An 18593-nucleotide genomic window follows, 5' to 3' on the forward strand; every position below is an offset into this window, starting at 1 on the left:
TTCCGGCAAGGGACCACAAACTTCCCTTTCCCGCGGGCCACATCTACCAGCTTTGACTCGGTTGATCCCAAGGCGTTCCAGGCCAGTGTGGAGGAATAATCAGATATTGAAGGAATACATACTTCGACCCCCCTTCGATGTGACCTTAGGCGATCGTATTTGCCAAACAAAAGAAAAGACAACAACTGGATCAATAAAAGAACACATGGGTTCCAAATGTAAAAACACAACGCCACCATGGACCACTTTAGGTCACAGAGTTCCTGAGAGACTCGCAGTCTGTATGAAATCAATTATCCCCCAACATTATGCTTCTCTGAACTGATTTCTTTAAATGCTATTGTTACAGAGGAAGAAGAGAGGACTACTGATAACAAAATGGAAAGTGATCTTGCAGTTGGAAGTTGTATAATATGTCAACTGGCCAATCAGGAGAGGATGCCAATCGAATCCACTTAATGCATTGAGTTAATTTTGTCCATTGTACACAAATAAACATAGAAAGCCAACTGCATCAGACCCTCTGGTCCCCTGCAGTGGGGGTATCATTCTATGTGGTTGTCACCACGTTGTCCAACACCTCGTCACTGATGGAGCTATAGAGTTCTGAAACACATAATCTAAATGTTTTCTTCTGACATTTCTGACCCTTTAGATTGGATTTTTTGTAACCATTTAATGTCGAATAGTGACAAACTAAAGGTATAAACATTCTACATTTACAAAAATATGATTTAGTGCATTTAAGCCTGAAGACCGTACTCAATATGTATATCTTCAACAATAATTCATCCAACCTTCAAGAACATTCAAAACTGCATTATACCTGCATATTCATTTAAGTCATATTCATTCATCTTATTTCTTCCATTTACATTATTATAAAGTCTTTAAGACAATAATTTAAATGTTTCATTCGTGTTGTTTTGTTGCAAGAGAAAGATGATGTGAGCTTTCTAGTATTATGGGCAGGAGTACACATTTGGGTTAACGTCACTGTAGAAACAGCGCCACCTAGGGTCGTGTTGGGGCTGTATGAGGAGGACACTTCAGCTGGTGCCGCTAGCATAGAATCCACCTGCAAACCAACTCAAGAGGCGGGACTTCAGCCTTTACATCCACCCTGTATTCCGGTTACAACCAATGACGTTAGAGCTGTGGACAAAGCCCATTCGGATTGGTTTACGGGCTGCGTCCTTCAGCGGAGGGGAAGCAGGTTCAGCGACACACGAGTCCAGGGCGCAGCGTCAGCGGCAGATTCAGCACCAGCGACCGGGCAAAGCGGAGCGGAGCTGTCCACACATTCAGCACCCCGACGGCCAACGTACATCGTCCTCCGGCACACCGAGACAGCTTATTTTAGGATGGCGTCTAAATACGTCGGCCTTTTTGTCCTTTTCCAGCTTCTAGTGAGCGAGATATCTGCCTTCCCCACACCTACAGCCTCCTCGGATGGTGAGTTGGCCATCGCTTCTGACCGCGCGCGAGAGATGTATTCTAGTAGCCCCGTAATCTGAAGCATTTTTAAAATAGGCTGATGTGTTTAATGTAGATATGTTGTTTAGAAATTATTAGTTCATGAAGAAGTCATGGATTACAAAAGAAGGTTTTTATAAACGGCACGGAGTGCAAGATCCATACTCTTCAGCACACATGCCTGAAATTAAATTGGGCCAAAATCGACATGGTTATCTTAAACTTATGCACGGATACTATCATTGGAAAGTCTTAAAAATACAGGAATATATGTAGAAAAAAATAGTCGATTAAACCTTTTACACATTGTGCTGAACGGGTTTTTTGAAGGGATCTATTTTTTTACCATTTCTCCTACGTGTAGGTTTTACATTGTGCCACAGCTAACGACACTTTTCTCTGTTTATTGATGTGGCAATTAAATAAACCAAATATATCCAAATTGTTTGATCTATCTGAACATGGTGACACAGATCAGAGTTTTGTCAAATCCTTCGATGACGTCCCAAAGTGTCTCGATGTTCATATATTCAGTTAACCGTCACCAAAGAGTAATGAAAACGCAGCATATTCTCATCCAAGAGGCAAATACAAATATAGTTCCACTTTGTTAGGGTCACATGAACACATCAACTAACATAATACAGCAAACAGCAGTGCCTTTAAAGTTCAGCTGCAGCTCAGCAGTGATCGGCGGTGCGTTCAATGACGCCTGCTCGCATGTTATGGCCGCTTGTCTATTTTTGCCGCGGTTTAATCTTTTGTTTGATAATCCGATTTAGATCTGCCCCTGCGGTACATGGCGAGTTTGGACCACATACACAATCACATCAATCTCAAAGACACAAATGAATATTAATGACAAGAAAAAAATCTACATGGTTATCTTAAACGTATGTATCTATCTCTATTTTATCTAGCTTCCAATTAGAGAGATTGCTTAAAAGTGTTGTTATTACATTTTTTTTGCAGATAAAACTGTGTACAACAGAGATTTGACAGAAGAAAGGCCACTACAAGACCAGGTAAGATCTCTTTCTGTCAAAACAGCTAATTTTGTCATCCAATATCCGGCCAAATGGGCTTTATTGTCACTTGTCAAACAACCACGGTATTAGCCTGGCAAACATCATTTATCAGAGCTTATATCCTGAGTAGAGATAATTTGTGTAATGTTCGTCATTTCCCCAGATTGCCGAGGCGGACAGCGTGAAGGCTGCAGTGCAGTCAGCGGGTAAGAATAAACCTTACCGACTAATCAATTAACACCGGGTTCATGTTGCAGCAGCTAACACTTCTGTGACAGGATCTCATCTTGTATGTCTACAGTTTGATCATTCCGTCCCTACTGTATTTCAGAGAGCAAGCGCCGTGCGGCCTCCAAGGACGCAGAGTCAGAGAAGGACCTCGATGATTTGACTGTGCTGAAGTCCCTGGCTGATGGCCAGAAATCAAAGGAGACCTCTGAGGGGCCACCCGAGAAGGAGGACCAGTACGTTCCAGACGAATCAGACTCGACCAAGAGCCGCCGTCTGGCTGAGGACTACGACTCCACGAAGAACGGGATGGACGACGGCAAGTACCAGGGTACGCGCACCTGTCCGCGGAGGCAGAGGAGAGATTCAAAGACGGGACTGGTGCATGCGAGAGAGTGAAATGATCCTCTCCCCATCAAGCACTGTAGTGGTAAAAGCTCAGGCCGTGCTACAGTACCAGCTTCTTCTCTTCACAGTGTACTCTTATATACACGTAGACACCAACTATTCCCTTTGAACTCATTTGGGAGTTCACTCGACATCCAATCATATTCCAATACGTTCATAGATCTGGAGCCTCTAGATTTCATCACATCAGCACACATTTCACTGTGTATGCATGTAATCCGATCCAATCATCGGTATGAAGCAGAGTCTCAGAGGCGAGGTGACTCAGCCACAAAGTGCTGAGTGCTACACTCCATTGATTCATGCGGCCGGCCCAGCAATAACAGGCTGCTCGTCCGGTTACGCTACATCTAAATTTGGCAAGTGAAGGCAGGATTTCATTTCTTATTTCCTGTAGTGAGACAGAAATGGGTAAAATCCAACACTGATGATTCAACTTGCCAAAACGAGCAAAAAGTATTCCGGCACTGCTTATTTATGTTGTGCGTGGACGTTGGGAAGCAGCAGGGACGTTTATGTAAGAGTCAAGCTGTAACAATTGCACATTTCTTTTTCAGTAGTGCAAATATAGAGAAGTTAAATATTGGAATAGCAGAGGGCGAATCATTGTTACTGGTAGCTCCTACTCATTTCTAGGGTAAAAAAGAGAGACAGCGAGATTAGAGAAGAGAGAAAGGTGTCTTCATGAAATCTGACGTTAGTGGAAAGGTAAAAAAGATACTCAAGAATATATAGAAGAATAAGAGGAAAAAGAAAAGAAAAATGTCAATTGTACAACTGTAAAACACCTGGTTTATACCTTTCTTTTATTAGAAAGTAACAAATGATAACATGTCCTCTCAGATGACCCAGAAAGCTTCCGCCAAGTCGACGGCACTCCGCTGACAGCAGAAGACATTGTCCAGAAGATCGCCAACAAGATCTACGAGGAGGACGACAGAGGGGTGTTCGACAGGATCATCTTGAAACTGCTCAAACTGGGGCTGGTAGGTTGCGAGTTGTTGCGCTGTTCGTATGGCATTTGTAGGAAATCGCTGGAAGATATGTGTGTTTGCGCTTTGTCCAAAATCACTGCCTGGGATTTGTCAAATAATTTCACAAATGTTCTCTTTTGTTTTTCCCCCTGTAGATCACAGACAGTCAGGCGGATACTTTGGAGTACCAGGTGGCCGAGGCGCTGCAGGATCTCATCACCAAAAACGCCAGGAACAACGAGATCGAGGATGTTGACAGTAATGGCCAAGAAACCAATGGAGAAGAAGATAAAGGCTCAGACGCTAACAAGGTAAATTCCCAGTGGTATTGACGACAAGAGTGATGACAATCGGGATAAGGACAATAGCAAAGGAAACTGCGGTCACCCACAGGACACCTGGAAGCCGCCCAGACGCAGCTACAACAAGGACGAGGAGGAGGAGGAGGAGGAGGAGGGAAACAACGATGAGGACGAGGACGAGGTGGACCGGGACGCAGGGGAAGAAGGGGACGACACAGCCTCCCAAACCAGGGACAAAGACACACAGGACGGCAACGAGGTGAGCCCCGAAGACGGGCTCCAGGATCTGCAGTACTTCCCCAACTTCTACCGTCTGCTCAGAAGCCTCGACTCAGGTAAAGACGAGAAGGCTTCGACAGTTTAGAAATTATCTTTTCACATAAGCCAAAGATATACGTTATTCTCAAAGGACCAGTGCATGCTTGTTTCCCTTCCTAACAAATTATTTATAACCCCGTCCTCATGACCCCCACAGTCAAACGCCATGTGGTAACATTAACACTGCGGTAGCCAATTAGCACGAGGGGAACACTGATGCTGGATCTGTTCTCCGGTTTGCTGTTGCAGATCAAGACGCTCAGGAGAGGGAGACATTGATCACCATCATGAAGACGCTGATCGACTTTGTGAAGATGATGGTGAAGTACGGCACCATTACCCCGGAGGAGGGCGTGTCCTATCTGGGTAAGATATGACACACCACCAGCACTGTTCATCCACAGTCTGGTGAATCGTTGAAGGCGCCGTGGCATCTGTGGTCAATTATTTTATTTCTACATCGGGCAGCGCAACAATGTGTTGAGTATATAACATTTGTGTGACAGTTCATTCTTGATCTTATTTCAATTTCTAAACATATTTATCCTGAAAGGTCGATAAAAGCTGATGTAATGTATTTTATCACCTAGTATTTATGAACGCATGATGTTATTGTTTTACAGAATTATGTTTGATATTCATTATTCAAATGTTAACTATACCAGCAAGAGGTTTTAGTTTTACATTTGCAAGGAGTTCAGCCTATGAAATGCTTTTCAGTGGACCACAGTTAATTGCTTTCAAGAATCTGATTTCCTGGGATTTTGCATTAATTTGATGTATAACACATACATATACATTCATTCATATACTACGATGGGATGTTTATTCCAGTCATGTTGAGCATCCTTATGTGTAGGCTGACATGAAAGATCTTAAATCGAAGCTTCCTTGTGTCCATTGCATTAGCCGACTCTTGGCATGCATTTCTCAGTCTGTGTATCTATATACACTATGTGCTTTTTCCTCTTGTGTGTTGTTCCCCAGCCTGTGCTGACGCATTAGTGTCAGGTGCGCCCTTTACGACCACGCTTGTTTTTATGGCTGCGCTTTACATCAGTAGCTATTGGTAAGGTGGGCCACCTGTAAGGGACAGCTGTCATCTCACTGAGGGAGCCTCAGGAAACCTAAGACCCAACATAACTCTCGCTCTCAGTCGTATGTAAAAAAAACATTATACACAGGAGAGGTTTCAAATCAGCTCGGCATGCGGCGTCTCATCTAGAGCAGAAAGATCAATGTCATGTGTCAATAGTTTTCTCATCTACTGTTCAACCATTTGACATTCAAATTGTGGAAAATTGCTAACAAAGGTTTCAAGATCTCAACGGGATGTCTTCAAATGGCTTGTTTTTCAATCAACCATCATTTAAAACATATTTGAAAAACAAATGTCTCCACAAAGAGAAGGAATAAGAAATATCATTTGTAGCTAATCAGATCATATCTACATGGTGTATATAGGCCACTTTAGCATTGACTGTTATAACTAAAGCGGACGTCATGATGTTGTCTTTTTCAGCGGAACAAATGACCACTGCTGATGTTGAACACCGGTTTCCTAGGCAACATGTTTGGTTTTATGTCATATAGGTTGTGGGCAGATAATAGGATACAATATTGCCATTGCCTAGCAACGAGTAATTGCTCCCCTCACTGGCTGTGACGCTCCAAAGAGTCACCCAGGTACACAACTGAATACACATGGGCCTGTTGATCAGCGCTAATCGGGCGGAACAGGCCTCAGGACAGATGGAGAGATAGGGAGAGAGTGGGGGAGGAAGAAAGATGGTGTGTGTGTGGGCAGAGGGAAAGAATTAAATAATGGGCTTTCACTGCGCTACAGGTGGGAGGAGGCGGCTCGAATGCACAAAGAGTGAATGCATGGATAATGAGAACAAAAAAGAGGCTTGAGTGAGGGCAGATGAGGGAGGAACTTTGCACGGCTCCTCGATGCTCAATCACAGGCGCTAAAATCAAACTATTGTTTTCTGTCTCTTTATTGTCCTTGTGTCGTAATAACCACATCCATAATAACCGATTCAATTAATGAATTTCCAGAATCTCCCATTCAACTCACTCAGGAGAGGAGAGGTGCTTTTTAGGAACGTGGGTCTCGTATTACTTAGTTCCCACCGATAACCATTTTGTAAGCCCTAGCATATAAAGAACACACACTAATTTTGATGTAGGGGCCATGTGAGGCTGGGGCATACATAAATTAGATAGAATGACTGATGGTGGTGGAACACCGTTGTGTTTGTATAAACTACGTCTTTATAGGAGACATAACGTTATTGCATCTTGCAACTACTTTATTGTGTTCGGTAAAGCACGTTTGGGCTTGAATGAACTTGATATATAGAGGAAGAAATTCCAGCTGATATGTGGGATGTGTATATCCCCAGAACATCTGCTTCCTCGGTTTTCAAGCGCAATGTTTACCGCTTTGTTAATCCAGAGAGGATCAGATGACATTTAACGTCAGGCTCTGTGAGCCATATGATCTGTTTTGGTTTTTCCCAGGCTAATCTTGTTGGGAAAGCTTAAGCCATACACATTGGCAACAAATTAACTGATTTCCAAAATATGTGTGCTTGTTCGAATTGTGGCTAAATCTGTTTATAACTCTGTTCGGTTTTCCAATATTTGTTCTACGCTGCATACAAAATGATGCTTTTCAAGAGAACAAGATGTTCTATTAGGACTATTGTTGTACTCTTGAACCTTCATTTCAATAATTGAACAAACACTTTTCTAATGTTAACCACACTGTGAGTCACACAGGAACAGCATTTAGAGGTTGAATAGGAGGTTTCCGTTCATTGTCGGTAGAGGGAACTGACGTCACAATGCTAACAACAAACCTTGAGTAAATGTTTGACCCGTTTCATCCACCTGCAGAGAACCTGGATGCTATGATAGCCATGCAGACCAGGAACAAGCTGGGCAAAGCTCTCGGGCTTCCTGACTTCACTGGACCCAACGGTAAATAGCCTCGCTAGTTATCCTCCTCAATCTGAACGTGAAGCTATATATGCTAAAAACGGTCACATTTTGTTTTTGTTACAAAAACACTTCCCGAACCGCTGATATGCTTTTAAACTTTTAAGCATCTTAAACTGTCCTCGCAAGATGTGGGACAAAACTTCCAAGTTGACTTTGGGAGGCTCAGGGGACTTGAAAGGAATAGCTTTGTATTTTTGGACGTTAACAGTGGTCCCCAGCCACTACCACTGTCTCCAGCAGCAACCGGGCAATACAATTTAATTCTCCATGTACCGTTTGTTTGCTGCAGGAAAGATTTTGGATGAGGAAGACAACACCAAGGCTGAGGCTGCCAAGATGCAGAAGGAGTATGAGAACCTGAAAGACTCAACCAAAGGGGAGCAGCAGCCAACTTCTGAGACCAGTGAGTCCACTACCCGACCAACTGAGGAAACACCAATAGCTTTTTGATTAGTGGCTTTGTCCTTTGCTAAAATATTTTTACACAATTTTTTTTGTGTCAACTACGCCAAATAAATGCATACTTCTCAAATATAGCAGATTCCCACCATATCGGTTCTTCACTGAGTTAATGCCTCCAGAATCAGTGATGAAGTAACGGCCCAGAGCTTTCCAGAGCTTTTGTTTTGACCCAGTGGGGCTGACAGGAAGTACACAGCACTGCGTAGTCCAGGCCAATCATAGTTAAGTCCCTGAACTAGGCCAGTCCAATAACATTCACATGAAAGCTTATCACAGCTGCCATTATTATCTGTCCCTGTCCACTGTACTGCGCATACTCATCAGTCTAATCCATGCGCACACACACACACACTCATGAATGCTAAGAAGAAAATCAAAAAACATAAATTAGAGCAGGATTAGCATCAGGACATTTGTTTCAGCAGCAAATGACATTATTCCTGCACAATGTCAACTAAAGGCTGTGATGTCTGTGCTGGATTGAGTTTGCATAATTTGATGGAAAAATGAGTCTTTATGATCCAACTAAAATCTTAAGCAATGGTCTGAAGGTGCTACATATGCATCCAAATCAAAAAATGAACGATTTGTCTTACAATACTGCTAGTTTTAATATAAAAGTAAAATCCTGGCTGTCAATGTGCTCTAATCGCTTAAGACATGTAAACGTTAAAGCATTAAGTAAAAGTTGTGTGTGATGAAAATAGACAAAGACAGAACTGTCTTCCTCCTTTTCTGAGTGAATGTGTTGCAGACATAGCAAAGGGAAAGCCACTTATCAGACAGAGCAGATTTTCACATGTCATGTTCATTCATTTCTCCGTCTTCCACCAGATCACCCTGGCAAGTCAGAGACTTATCTGGAGGCCATCAGGAAGAACATCGAGTGGTTGAAGAAGCACAACAAAGACGAGGGCAAAGAGGGTGAGACACACTCTGATCTTTGCTGAGTTTCTAAGTCAAACCCAGAAAACGTCCTGATTGGCAAACTCTTGTCCCTCCCTAAACTGTTCTGTTTCACAAAAAGGTCCCGGGCGATGCATTGAGGTACAGATAATTTGAAGTATCTTTTGTTTTCCTAAATTTGCAAGTAAAATGAGATTGGGAAACCAGGAATGATGCCTCACTCCAGATGGCATGAATAGGGATATTTGTCCGTCCTCATTACATGCGATGCATATTTATTGTTCAGAGTTAAATGTATATTCATTTTCTCCCATTTTTTTCTGTTCCTCAATGTTTGTGTGTGGAAATTAGATGTAGGTGTAGATTATGTACGTGGTTCAAGGTTAGCAAAATTATCAGAGCCCCAAAGCAGCCACGAAGAGAACACCACGTCTTTGTAATTAATGCCCGTGTCCATTTATAGTGTTGGGAAGTGTCCCTCCCCCCTGTCCTGTAACTGTTAGCATTCATAGAGGCGCGGCATCTGACCCAGAAAACGCACCGGCCTGCAGAGCTGTGAAAGCGGCGCATTCGTCTGCTGTCAGGCTCTCAATCCTGTAAAGCGTCCAATGCTGCAGAGTATGAAATATTCACAGTTTCTCATTATTCCGCTGTTGATCATCTCAGGAGATTTCTGACAAAAAAAGAAAATAAATTCTAGCTCAGTGAGATTTAAATGCTCCGCTCCAATCAGTGCTCTGCCCTAAGCTGAGTTGATCAATAAGTAACATAAGTAAAACAATCAAAAGCCAGAGATGCTAACAAAGTTTGACCTAGATTCTTGTGTGCATCTTAACCCCCCCACAGAAGAAGGGAAAGCATCCCTGAGGTTGTAGAGCCAGAGTCCGAAGCAGAGCGGCAGGGAAGTTTTGTTCAGTGCTCATCTCCAGCAGGGCTCTATATAGGACACCTCATTGGCATTCTGCTGCGTGTCGTGGTTGTCGGGGACAACAGCAGCGTCCCCGCCTGCCCCTCAGTGATCCGGGCAGAGGAGAAGGACACATAGCAGACAAGCTCTCACTGAACACACACACACACACACAAACTGGGGACCCCGAGACCACCTATGTGTTTTCCGTGGTGTCTCTTCAGCAGCTAAAATGCAACGCTACGTTGAACCTCATCCTTATTCTCTCGCTCCCTCTTACGCAGAGAGGACAGCTGGAGGATTACAAAAGCCTTTTCAACCAAATAGCAGTGTCATAGTAACAGAGTGGGCGACGGGCCATTTACTGTGTACACTTTTATCGCAGAAGCACGCACTAGTATCAGTATCGTGTGTGTGTGTGTATTTATGTGTGTGTGTGTGTGTGTGTGTGTGTGTGTGTGTGTGTGTGTGTGTGTGTGTGTGTGTGTGTGTCGCCCACACACCACACAGATTAGCCAGAGGAGCAGACGGACACGGAGTCAGCAGCCTGGCTTCGGCTCCCGGCTCCTTGCAGCCAAGATGGAGAGAAGCGGGCCCTTGTATAATCACATTCACAGTTAATCCTCTCACACACGTCAGGTTTGTCACGAGGAAGGCGGCTGTGACTCGAGCCAACGCAAGACTGCTGTTGGGAATGTCATTAGGAGGACGTTGTGTCACTCCTTGTCTGTCCGTCCTCTTACCTTCTGGTCATCAGTTAAGAGCAGGGAGAAGTGGGGCTAGCAGCTGTTTGCCTGCTCTCTGAGACTCCTTTGTTACTGTGATGGATCATACAGAGGTAGCTTTGTGTGTTTGTCTCTAAATTTAGCCGCATCCTGCTGCGGCCTTATGGTGCAAAGGCGACGACTTATCCAGAGCAGTTGATTGCAGATGGTGCGTCAAAGAGAAGCTACGCCTCTTTCAGAATTTGAACGAGTTGGTTTGAACACATTGAATTTGATTAGAAAACAACAAATAATTTCATTGTTAGACGTGGGTGCTTTCGCCCTTTTGTTATGAATGTGCTATCTTCTCGACGCCAGACAAATTTTCTTACTCTGACCTTAATCCCCCTTGATAATGAACTACCGTACCAGATTAAGGCTTGTTTGGGTGTCCGGTCTTAAAAAGTGATCTATCCTGCCAGCCACGGGGGCTTTGTGATCTTCCTCTTTGAATCTCAAATTAACAACCCATCTTTTACTCCTGCTTCTGTGTCCAGATTATGACCTGTCCAAGCTGAAGGACTTCATGGACCAGCAGGTTGACGCCTACATTCAGAAGGGCATCATGGCCAAGGACGAGGGTGAAACCATCAAGAGGATCTACAGCAGCCTGTAAACCCCCCCCCCCCCCCCTCAATTCTCCCTCTGGCTTACAACACAGGACTGAATCTCAAATTAACATCTCAAAAAACACCCTGACTACTTACAGTAATTTCCCATAGCATGGTAAAGTATGTACTGTGTATTCAAAACTACCTGCTTAGTGGAACTTGTTAACCTTCCCGAAATGTATCAAGAGAAGGTTTTTAATAAGCTATCAACATAACAGAAAACTGATTCTTCGCAGCTACCTAACGGATTGTATTTGCACGCCAAAATCACAGAGTAATAACCCCTTGAATATTATTGAGAGAGAAGTCAAAGTATTTTATGTAACCATTTCACACGTCCAACTAAACGCTGGCATGTACTCTAACCAGACTCCTGTGGGAAATTAATGTTGAGAGTAGGATGTCACAGCTTTGTCATCAACCGTTTCCAATACAATTTTTGCAACAAAATGCAAATATATCAAAGTGTACTCATTCAGTGTAAAACCTGTTTTAGCCTATTTTAGCTCCTTTTTCCAGTGTACGTGTATGGTCCCTACGTAATCTTGCTTTTTATTTTACCAAAAAAATATTTGTTGTGCATCATATTAAGTGATCGACAAACTACTATTATGTTCTGCTGTACTCCTTCTGGGGGCCCACTAGAGGGCCCCGTTGCACCATCAATGTAATCTGCATGTCTCCGAGTTCAACATTTCCATCTGTCGAGACTCAAGATAAATATTTTTCAATGTAAATATTTGTGATTTTTTCCTAAGATATAAAAGCAATTAAAACTTTGCCTTTTCTTCAACTGTGTACTTAAATGTGACAACAAGGCAGATAATAAGTGACATCCACATCCTAACACAAAGCTGCATTCATTGTGTCATTCAAACACACTAGAACAACAGGTTTGGTTTGATTACACATTTATTCTCTCCAAATAAAACCAACAGAACTTTAAAAGGTACATTAGAAACTGCTGTAACAGCCAGTTCTCCACACATAAATAATTGCATTCACACCTCAGAAAAAAAGAAAAAAAACAAAGCTTGAATGAGGCAAAACGGAACGTGTTCAAAGGCTCGAGTCCATCCGCCTCCTGTTCAGGGTGAGCTCGTACAGGGTAAACATTGATAAGGAAGGCCTGCATATACTTTCCAGTGATACTATTATAGAATGGGATTTAGCACATCAGAAGCCGTTAGCAACTTGAACAAGCTAATCCCTCTGGACTTGCTTAGCGCTGTGTGTGTGTGTGTGTGTGAGAGAGACCATATGCAGCAGGTGTGTTCTTTACAGTAGCTTCAGAAGCACATGATGAGTGCATGGGCGCTCCTCCGAGCTGTAAAGCTGTACACAACAAGAACCATCATACACATCGCAACAGTTGCATACCAATAAATAAAAGGCAAACATGACACTTTTCTTAAACGTGGTTTGGTAAAAGCAAAGCCGTAAAGGGGAAAGTAAAAAAAAAAAAAAAAAAGCGATGTGGTTGCAGTACGGGTCCCTCATATCTCCTGATATGATGTTGTGGGGGCCGTGTAGTCCTCGTCGTTCCTGCGAAAGAGAAAGACGAGACATTTTTGGGACGTTTCTCACAGTGGAAACTCCTTTTACATCTCACATTTTCTTTTTTCCTCTGCTGAACAGTGCATGGGGAGCGTACCGGGTTTTCATAATGGATGAGGTTAACAAAACGGCTGTATCGTTCTCCTTCGGGGCCAATTGTTCATCTGGACTCGCATTACAATGCATCAATTTCTTAACCTGAATCTTAAAGTTCAAATTTTACAGCTGACTGTCTACTTCTTTTGAGATTGAGGCTGCCAAGGACTTTAGTTTATTAGGGGAAGGAAGTAAAGAGTGAACAGAATCAATGGGAAAGCTAGAATATAAAGTATTAAGTAGGATGCTAAAATAATGTTTCTTTAGACCAATAGAGTTTTTTCTCAATTACATTAAAAAGTCTTAAAGGGCTGAGCCTTTTTAAAATGCAAGGGTCATTCTATCCTTTATTATATTGCAGATATTTTTGACATATGCATACAGATGTTCAACAACATAACATTTTATAATGGCTCTTATCTATAGCAAGTTGTAAATCCGCTCATTTGATGAAATTGCACTTTCTTGTTCTTCTTAGTTTGTATCCTTATGGTTGAAATGCACTTATTGTAAGTTGCTTTGGATAAAAGTGTCAGCTAAATGACATGTAATGTAATAACTAGAAGTTGTTCTGACTCAGATCTTGTGTCCTTCATCTATTGTTGTAATACCAGTTTAGGTGTCAAGACTTCCTCTTTATAATGATTTTTGACTTAACATTAAAAGCCAAAATAAATCTTCATAAAGTAAATCCATACACTTAAATCATAGGTAGTCATCGAGCTGTGAAGATACAGGGTCCTCCAAAGGAAATGCATCAAGCAGTCAGTTTGTAGCTTGTTCCACTGGAGGGAGGAAGTAGAACCGACATAGTGCACTCTGAACACACACCACATCCATGTGGAGACGAGGCTCACACAAAGCTCGGCTGACAATATGTAATCACTCACAGGGGAATTGGTGTGTAAACACTGGACAGAGAAAGTAAAGGACTTACTGAAATACAACAATATCATCTTACCGGATGACCAGCATGTTCACAACTCACCTAGCAGAACAAACATGGACCAAGTAATAACTTTTCATCCCATGATGTTCATAAAGGCCGTCCTTTAATTCATTCAGAAGCTTTTTACTGATTAACAAGACTTGAGAACATATAATCGCTCTGAGAAACGCTTGTGGCTCTTACCAGTTACTGATCCATCTTACATCATGACATGACACCAAAATCCAAATGGGCGGGCTATAGGAAAACATTCACATCCTCTGCTATTGTTCTGTGGGTGTACTATAATGATATTATTGGGCGAGACCCTCCCTAATCCTTCAGGAGAAATTAGAAATCTCTTAGAGCGCTGGTTCATGGTCTCAGACTGATATGATTTTATTGACTACATTACATTTCTGATGTGCTATGGAGTGTATTGTATATTATATTGTACAAACGCTGTATTGGGTGTCTGTCTTGAAAGTTATTTATGGTATAGCTTTGTATTATGTATTTTATTATTTCCTTTTACTTTGTTACAGATGCAAACTAGCTTGAAGCTATAATCTGGTACAGTTCATCAAATGGGGACATTTATGTTTAAACTCTACACGGTTAGAATAATTAACTGCTGAGGATTGACTCAGTACGGACTAAACTGAACACAATGCTTATTTGTCTACAAATGAAAGGGAGTGTGTGTGTGTGTGTGTGGGGGGGGGGGGGGGGTATATGCCAGGCATCCATCACTACCTCAGTGCTCAGCAGACTTCTTCCAAACATCTCATTCTTGCATAAATTTGCATCTAACTAGTTCAGCAGGTCATTCAAACCGATTGCAGTCTTCGATCTTACTTTGGTGAGAGCGTTGGCACTTTCCCATTTCTGTTCTTGCACGAGCAGGATTTCTGTCATCTACCCTCACACAGCTGAGGGCGTCTTACAAGCCCTTCAACGTGACGCTGGGAACAAAACGAACCCCGATCTTTTACCAGGACAAACGCCCTAGAGACGCTGGACTTTATCATCCCAAAACTCATTGTGAGTACAGCAAAATATAGATGGATCCACCACTGTAAATGAACGTTCCCAGCCAGGGGGTGAGAGTGTAGGGTTAGAAGGGAATTGGGGGGGGGAGGGGGGGGGTATGCAACACCTCACCTTACTTCCTCATCCTTCAGCCTGCGCGCCGCTTGCTTAGATTGTTTGATTTGCAAGTCCAGTCTGTGTAAGAAGTCTTTGGCTGACAGCTCCTCTGGCTGGGGAGGTTTGGAGTCCTGGGGGGGCGGTGAAGGCGCCGGCGAGGGCCCCTCGATGTCACGCAGCGCCACGCAGGGAGGGAAGGCTCCCTGGCACGCCGCTTCGCCGTCACCGTCAGGAGACTCCAGAGACAGTCCGTTAAATATGTAGCGCCTCTCCGACGCCACGGGGATGCTGAGGCTGTTCTTCAGAAAAATGCAGTCGTTGCTGAACAGCTTGTTTGCTCTCTTGATCTGCTCCATCTGGCACATCAGGGCGACAGCAAACAGACGGCACGGTTAAAACAGCAGCGTCACTGCTTTTTTACCATTTTAATTAAGTCTGCATATAATACTGTCACTGTTTTCTAGCTCAAAGAGCCCTTTGTTTACGGTCTACGGTTTGAGCACGCTGGATCCAACTAGGAGTCAAACATCTCAGCAGCATGTTGTTTCGATTGGATACATTACACACATTTAATGTTAACAAAGATAGTAAATAACTCTCCATGGGTTGTAAATGAAAACAGGGCACTCTGAAGAACTGCTGCTGGCTACAGTCAAATGGGACTCCTGTAACCACGAGGGGACCGAGAAAGCCCGGATGTGGTGGATTGATGCTACAGCAACATGAGCTCAGGTTGTTGGAGCACTATTATGCAACTTAATAATGGTATGTTTTAATGTGATACAGCGTAGCAAAAGTCGATTTGGCTCAGATAACAGAGTGTGCATTGAACTGGCTCCCGTGACCCCAGCGTTATCTATTTGGCGCGAGGATGGTGGTGATCTGTCCGTGAAGCATTAGCACTCTTTTCATATTCCGTCAGGTCTCCTTGTCGAGGTGAAACACTTAACTTACATGGCGTGGAAGCCTTACCGTGACGCCGTATTTCAGAGCGATCCCTTGCAGGGTATCGCTGTCGGTAACCCGATGCTCTATGTACTTCTCCCCCAGGGAGGCCGTGACGCTGGCTGTGCTTCCGTACGAGCGGATCTTGGTCCGGGCCAGGCTCTGGGACAGCTCGCTCTCTGACTCGGAACCGGACCTGGACCGGGGAAAGATGGGCTGTCCAAAACGTCCTCCTCCATCCCGCATAGACAGGACGGGCGAGAAGTCCGCCATCTTCTGTTGAATAACGTGAGATAAAAGAGGCCGGAAGCCTCTGCTTGGTTTGAAGCTGCTGGTGGCCCGCTGTCGGGGATAAGTCGCTGGTTCAGGCGGCGGGGAGATTCCCATCCTCGGTCATACTCAGCGTGTCAACCCGGGGGATAACAGACATGTTTCGGGAAGCACTACCACCACCTCACGGGAAGCTTTTGTCGTGGATCCGTACGTTGACGTAAAGACGCCCTGAACGTCAGGGAGGAACAACAAAATACAACTTCCGGTTACACTTCAAAATAATCCCGTATTATACATTTGCTTACTACAAAAAATGTGGAAAGATAGATAGATACATATAACTCTGAGGTATACTGGTTATCCCCTTTATCAGAAAGCTGTCCTATTCTATACTGTTAATAGCATTATCTTTGTAAAACAGCTCCAAAATAGTCTCTCCTTAGATGGGTATATTTTAGTATCTTTCAGGCAAAGACTGAGGAGACTAATTAAGTTGGACTTCAGAGATGCTTTCACATTTGGTGTCAACATTCAGCAGGTCTCTGTAACCCATCTGAAGGAAAAGCTGTACAGTGCTGGATTGCTTTGGATGACCCTGGTGTATGGTCCCATGACCAACCGTTTTATGACTAGACCACAGTACAACCTTTAAAAATATACCAGCAGGATTTTCCCAAGCTGGCACAATAGTGTTCTAAAGTCTTTCAAATAAACACTGTTTCATTGATATCATATTTAATTTATTCATCTTCATTTTTAGTTTGAATGGAATCAATACAGTCCAGATTTTTCTTTCCAAATGGTGTTTGAAAGATGTTTAAAGCACATACTGTAATTTTCCATAACACATCTACAAACTTCTGTACTGTTTAATGCCAAACTAAATCTATATTTGTATGGTTAAACTAAATTGTCAGTGTTCACCCTGTACAACACTGACGATAGCAGTGATAAACATTGATGAGAATTTAGGTGTGTTTTATCGGGATGAGATATCATGGCAAATGAAAGCTCATTAATGAACAAGAGAAACTTTAATTCAATAACAAAGTTATATGACAGCTGATATGTGAACACGGAAAACACATTAGTATTCATTACTGGATGTTAGCTGCTTAGATTTTCACTGCCCATCCCTGTCGTCTGTGACTCTCACTTTAGTAAATAACTTTTCAGATCCTCAGTTGTTTTCTCCTTTTTTGAATCACTGTGTCAGAAAGTCAAAGCCTTGAGATAACTTCCCCCAAGCAGCTGGAAAGGCAGTGATTGCTCAATTGTTATAACCAAGTCATTTTAATGTCTGAGAAGGTATTAATATTAGTGATGTGATGAGGGGACAAAGACTGCAGGTGCTCTGCTTTGGGAGGCACAGGATGTATCTCTGTGAAATCTAACACGCTGACTCACAAATACTGGGAGGCCACAAATGGATTCATGATTTCTACATGATTAATTAATTTAATTAGTCCCTTCTGGATATTGATGATCTCGCTGTCTGCTATTTTCTAATGGAAATCTAAGGTCATTATGCTTATGTACAAAGAGAGACCCAGACGAGGGAGCTCAATGTATTCATTATGCTCGGTGTTCTCAATGTGAGATGCCATTTTTTAGATTGAACAGCAAATCAGTTAATTATTCATGTTGTATTTTTTTTCTGATGAGAAGCTCATGTAAGATTTACTAAAAAAAAACAGGTGATTTTCCTGGCAGACTGATGCAGAATTGGATCACTCCTCTAGAAACAATCAACAGTCTGTTTGCTCTCAGAGGCAAAAACAAACCACTGAAGCAACTGTAAGATGACAAGATGAAGGTTCCCAAGGTAACCATGGAGACAATCTGTCAAGCCGCCCCTTGATCCAACTGCACCCATGTCTTTAGAGGAAAGGTAGTGCAGCAATCAGTGCAATATCCCTTTTGCTATCAGTGCTGAGAAAGCCTGCAGGACTCCTCGGATTTTACGGTGTTGTCAGGTCATAAGTTATTTTGGTCCAATGTTGTTGGAGGAAAATAAAGTAGGTTCATCAAGTGAGTCAGATGGAAGCAATTTTCTTCCACATATTCACAGGTGGTTTAAAAGTGCTGTCTATGGATGCAATGCAAAACATTTATTGTTGAGATGATACGTTGGCTAGAGGTCAACTGTTTGGACCCTGTTATAATAATCAACACGTTACGTCAAAAATGACCCAAATGATGTATCAGTCAGTAATGTTCTGACCCCTACTGGAATCACGTTGGTGTAGCAT

General features: G+C 42.9%; 2 protein-coding genes across 3 annotated transcripts; one reads left to right on the top strand and one right to left on the bottom strand.

Annotated features, from left to right (window-relative positions):
• Positions 1 to 1203: 1203 nt before the first annotated feature.
• Positions 1204 to 12173, top strand: scg3 (secretogranin III). 2 transcript variants are annotated; one of them, XM_037483745.2, is made up of 12 exons: positions 1204 to 1455; positions 2449 to 2501; positions 2668 to 2710; positions 2836 to 3063; positions 3984 to 4126; positions 4270 to 4425; positions 4508 to 4751; positions 4984 to 5100; positions 7639 to 7722; positions 8033 to 8146; positions 9040 to 9129; positions 11280 to 12173. In XM_037483745.2, exons 1-12 carry the CDS (start codon positions 1365 to 1367, stop codon positions 11396 to 11398), a joined length of 1482 nt encoding a protein of 493 aa, XP_037339642.2. In that variant the 5' UTR covers positions 1204 to 1364; the 3' UTR covers positions 11399 to 12173. The 2 variants fall into 2 exon arrangements, with proteins under 2 accessions (XP_037339642.2, XP_037339643.2); XM_037483746.2 differs by having other exon boundaries at positions 2836 to 3051.
• A 116-nt stretch (positions 12174 to 12289) lies between these two features.
• On the bottom strand, positions 12290 to 16598 carry lysmd2 (LysM, putative peptidoglycan-binding, domain containing 2). The gene is made up of 3 exons (XM_037483865.2): positions 16096 to 16598; positions 15139 to 15479; positions 12290 to 12938 (listed from the first exon to the last, which is right to left on the bottom strand). The coding sequence occupies exons 1-3, from the start codon at positions 16453 to 16455 to the stop codon at positions 12890 to 12892; spliced, it is 750 nt and encodes a 249-aa protein (XP_037339762.2). The 5' UTR covers positions 16456 to 16598; the 3' UTR covers positions 12290 to 12889.
• Between the last annotated feature and the right edge of the window lie 1995 nt (positions 16599 to 18593).

Source organism: Pungitius pungitius, chromosome 4 (genome assembly GCF_949316345.1).
Source record: "Pungitius pungitius chromosome 4, fPunPun2.1, whole genome shotgun sequence".
NCBI classification, from domain to species: Eukaryota; Metazoa; Chordata; class Actinopteri; order Perciformes; family Gasterosteidae; genus Pungitius; species Pungitius pungitius.

Bases quoted from the DNA above. Each gene is read 5' to 3' on its own strand.
- scg3 (XM_037483745.2), top strand. From the start codon at position 1,365: ATGGCGTCTAAATACGTCGGCCTTTTTGTCCTTTTCCAGCTTCTAGTG. The intron at 2,711-2,835 runs GTAAGAATAAAC...ACTGTATTTCAG, and splicing joins GGCTGCAGTGCAGTCAGCGG to AGAGCAAGCGCCGTGCGGCC. The intron at 9,130-11,279 runs GTGAGACACACT...TTCTGTGTCCAG, and splicing joins CAAAGACGAGGGCAAAGAGG to ATTATGACCTGTCCAAGCTG.
- lysmd2 (XM_037483865.2), bottom strand. From the start codon at position 16,455: ATGGGAATCTCCCCGCCGCCTGAACCAGCGACTTATCCCCGACAGCGG. The intron at 15,480-16,095 runs GTAAGGCTTCCA...CTGATGTGCCAG, and splicing joins CTCTGAAATACGGCGTCACG to ATGGAGCAGATCAAGAGAGC. The intron at 12,939-15,138 runs GTGAGGTGTTGC...TCTCTTTCGCAG, and splicing joins CTGAAGGATGAGGAAGTAAG to GAACGACGAGGACTACACGG.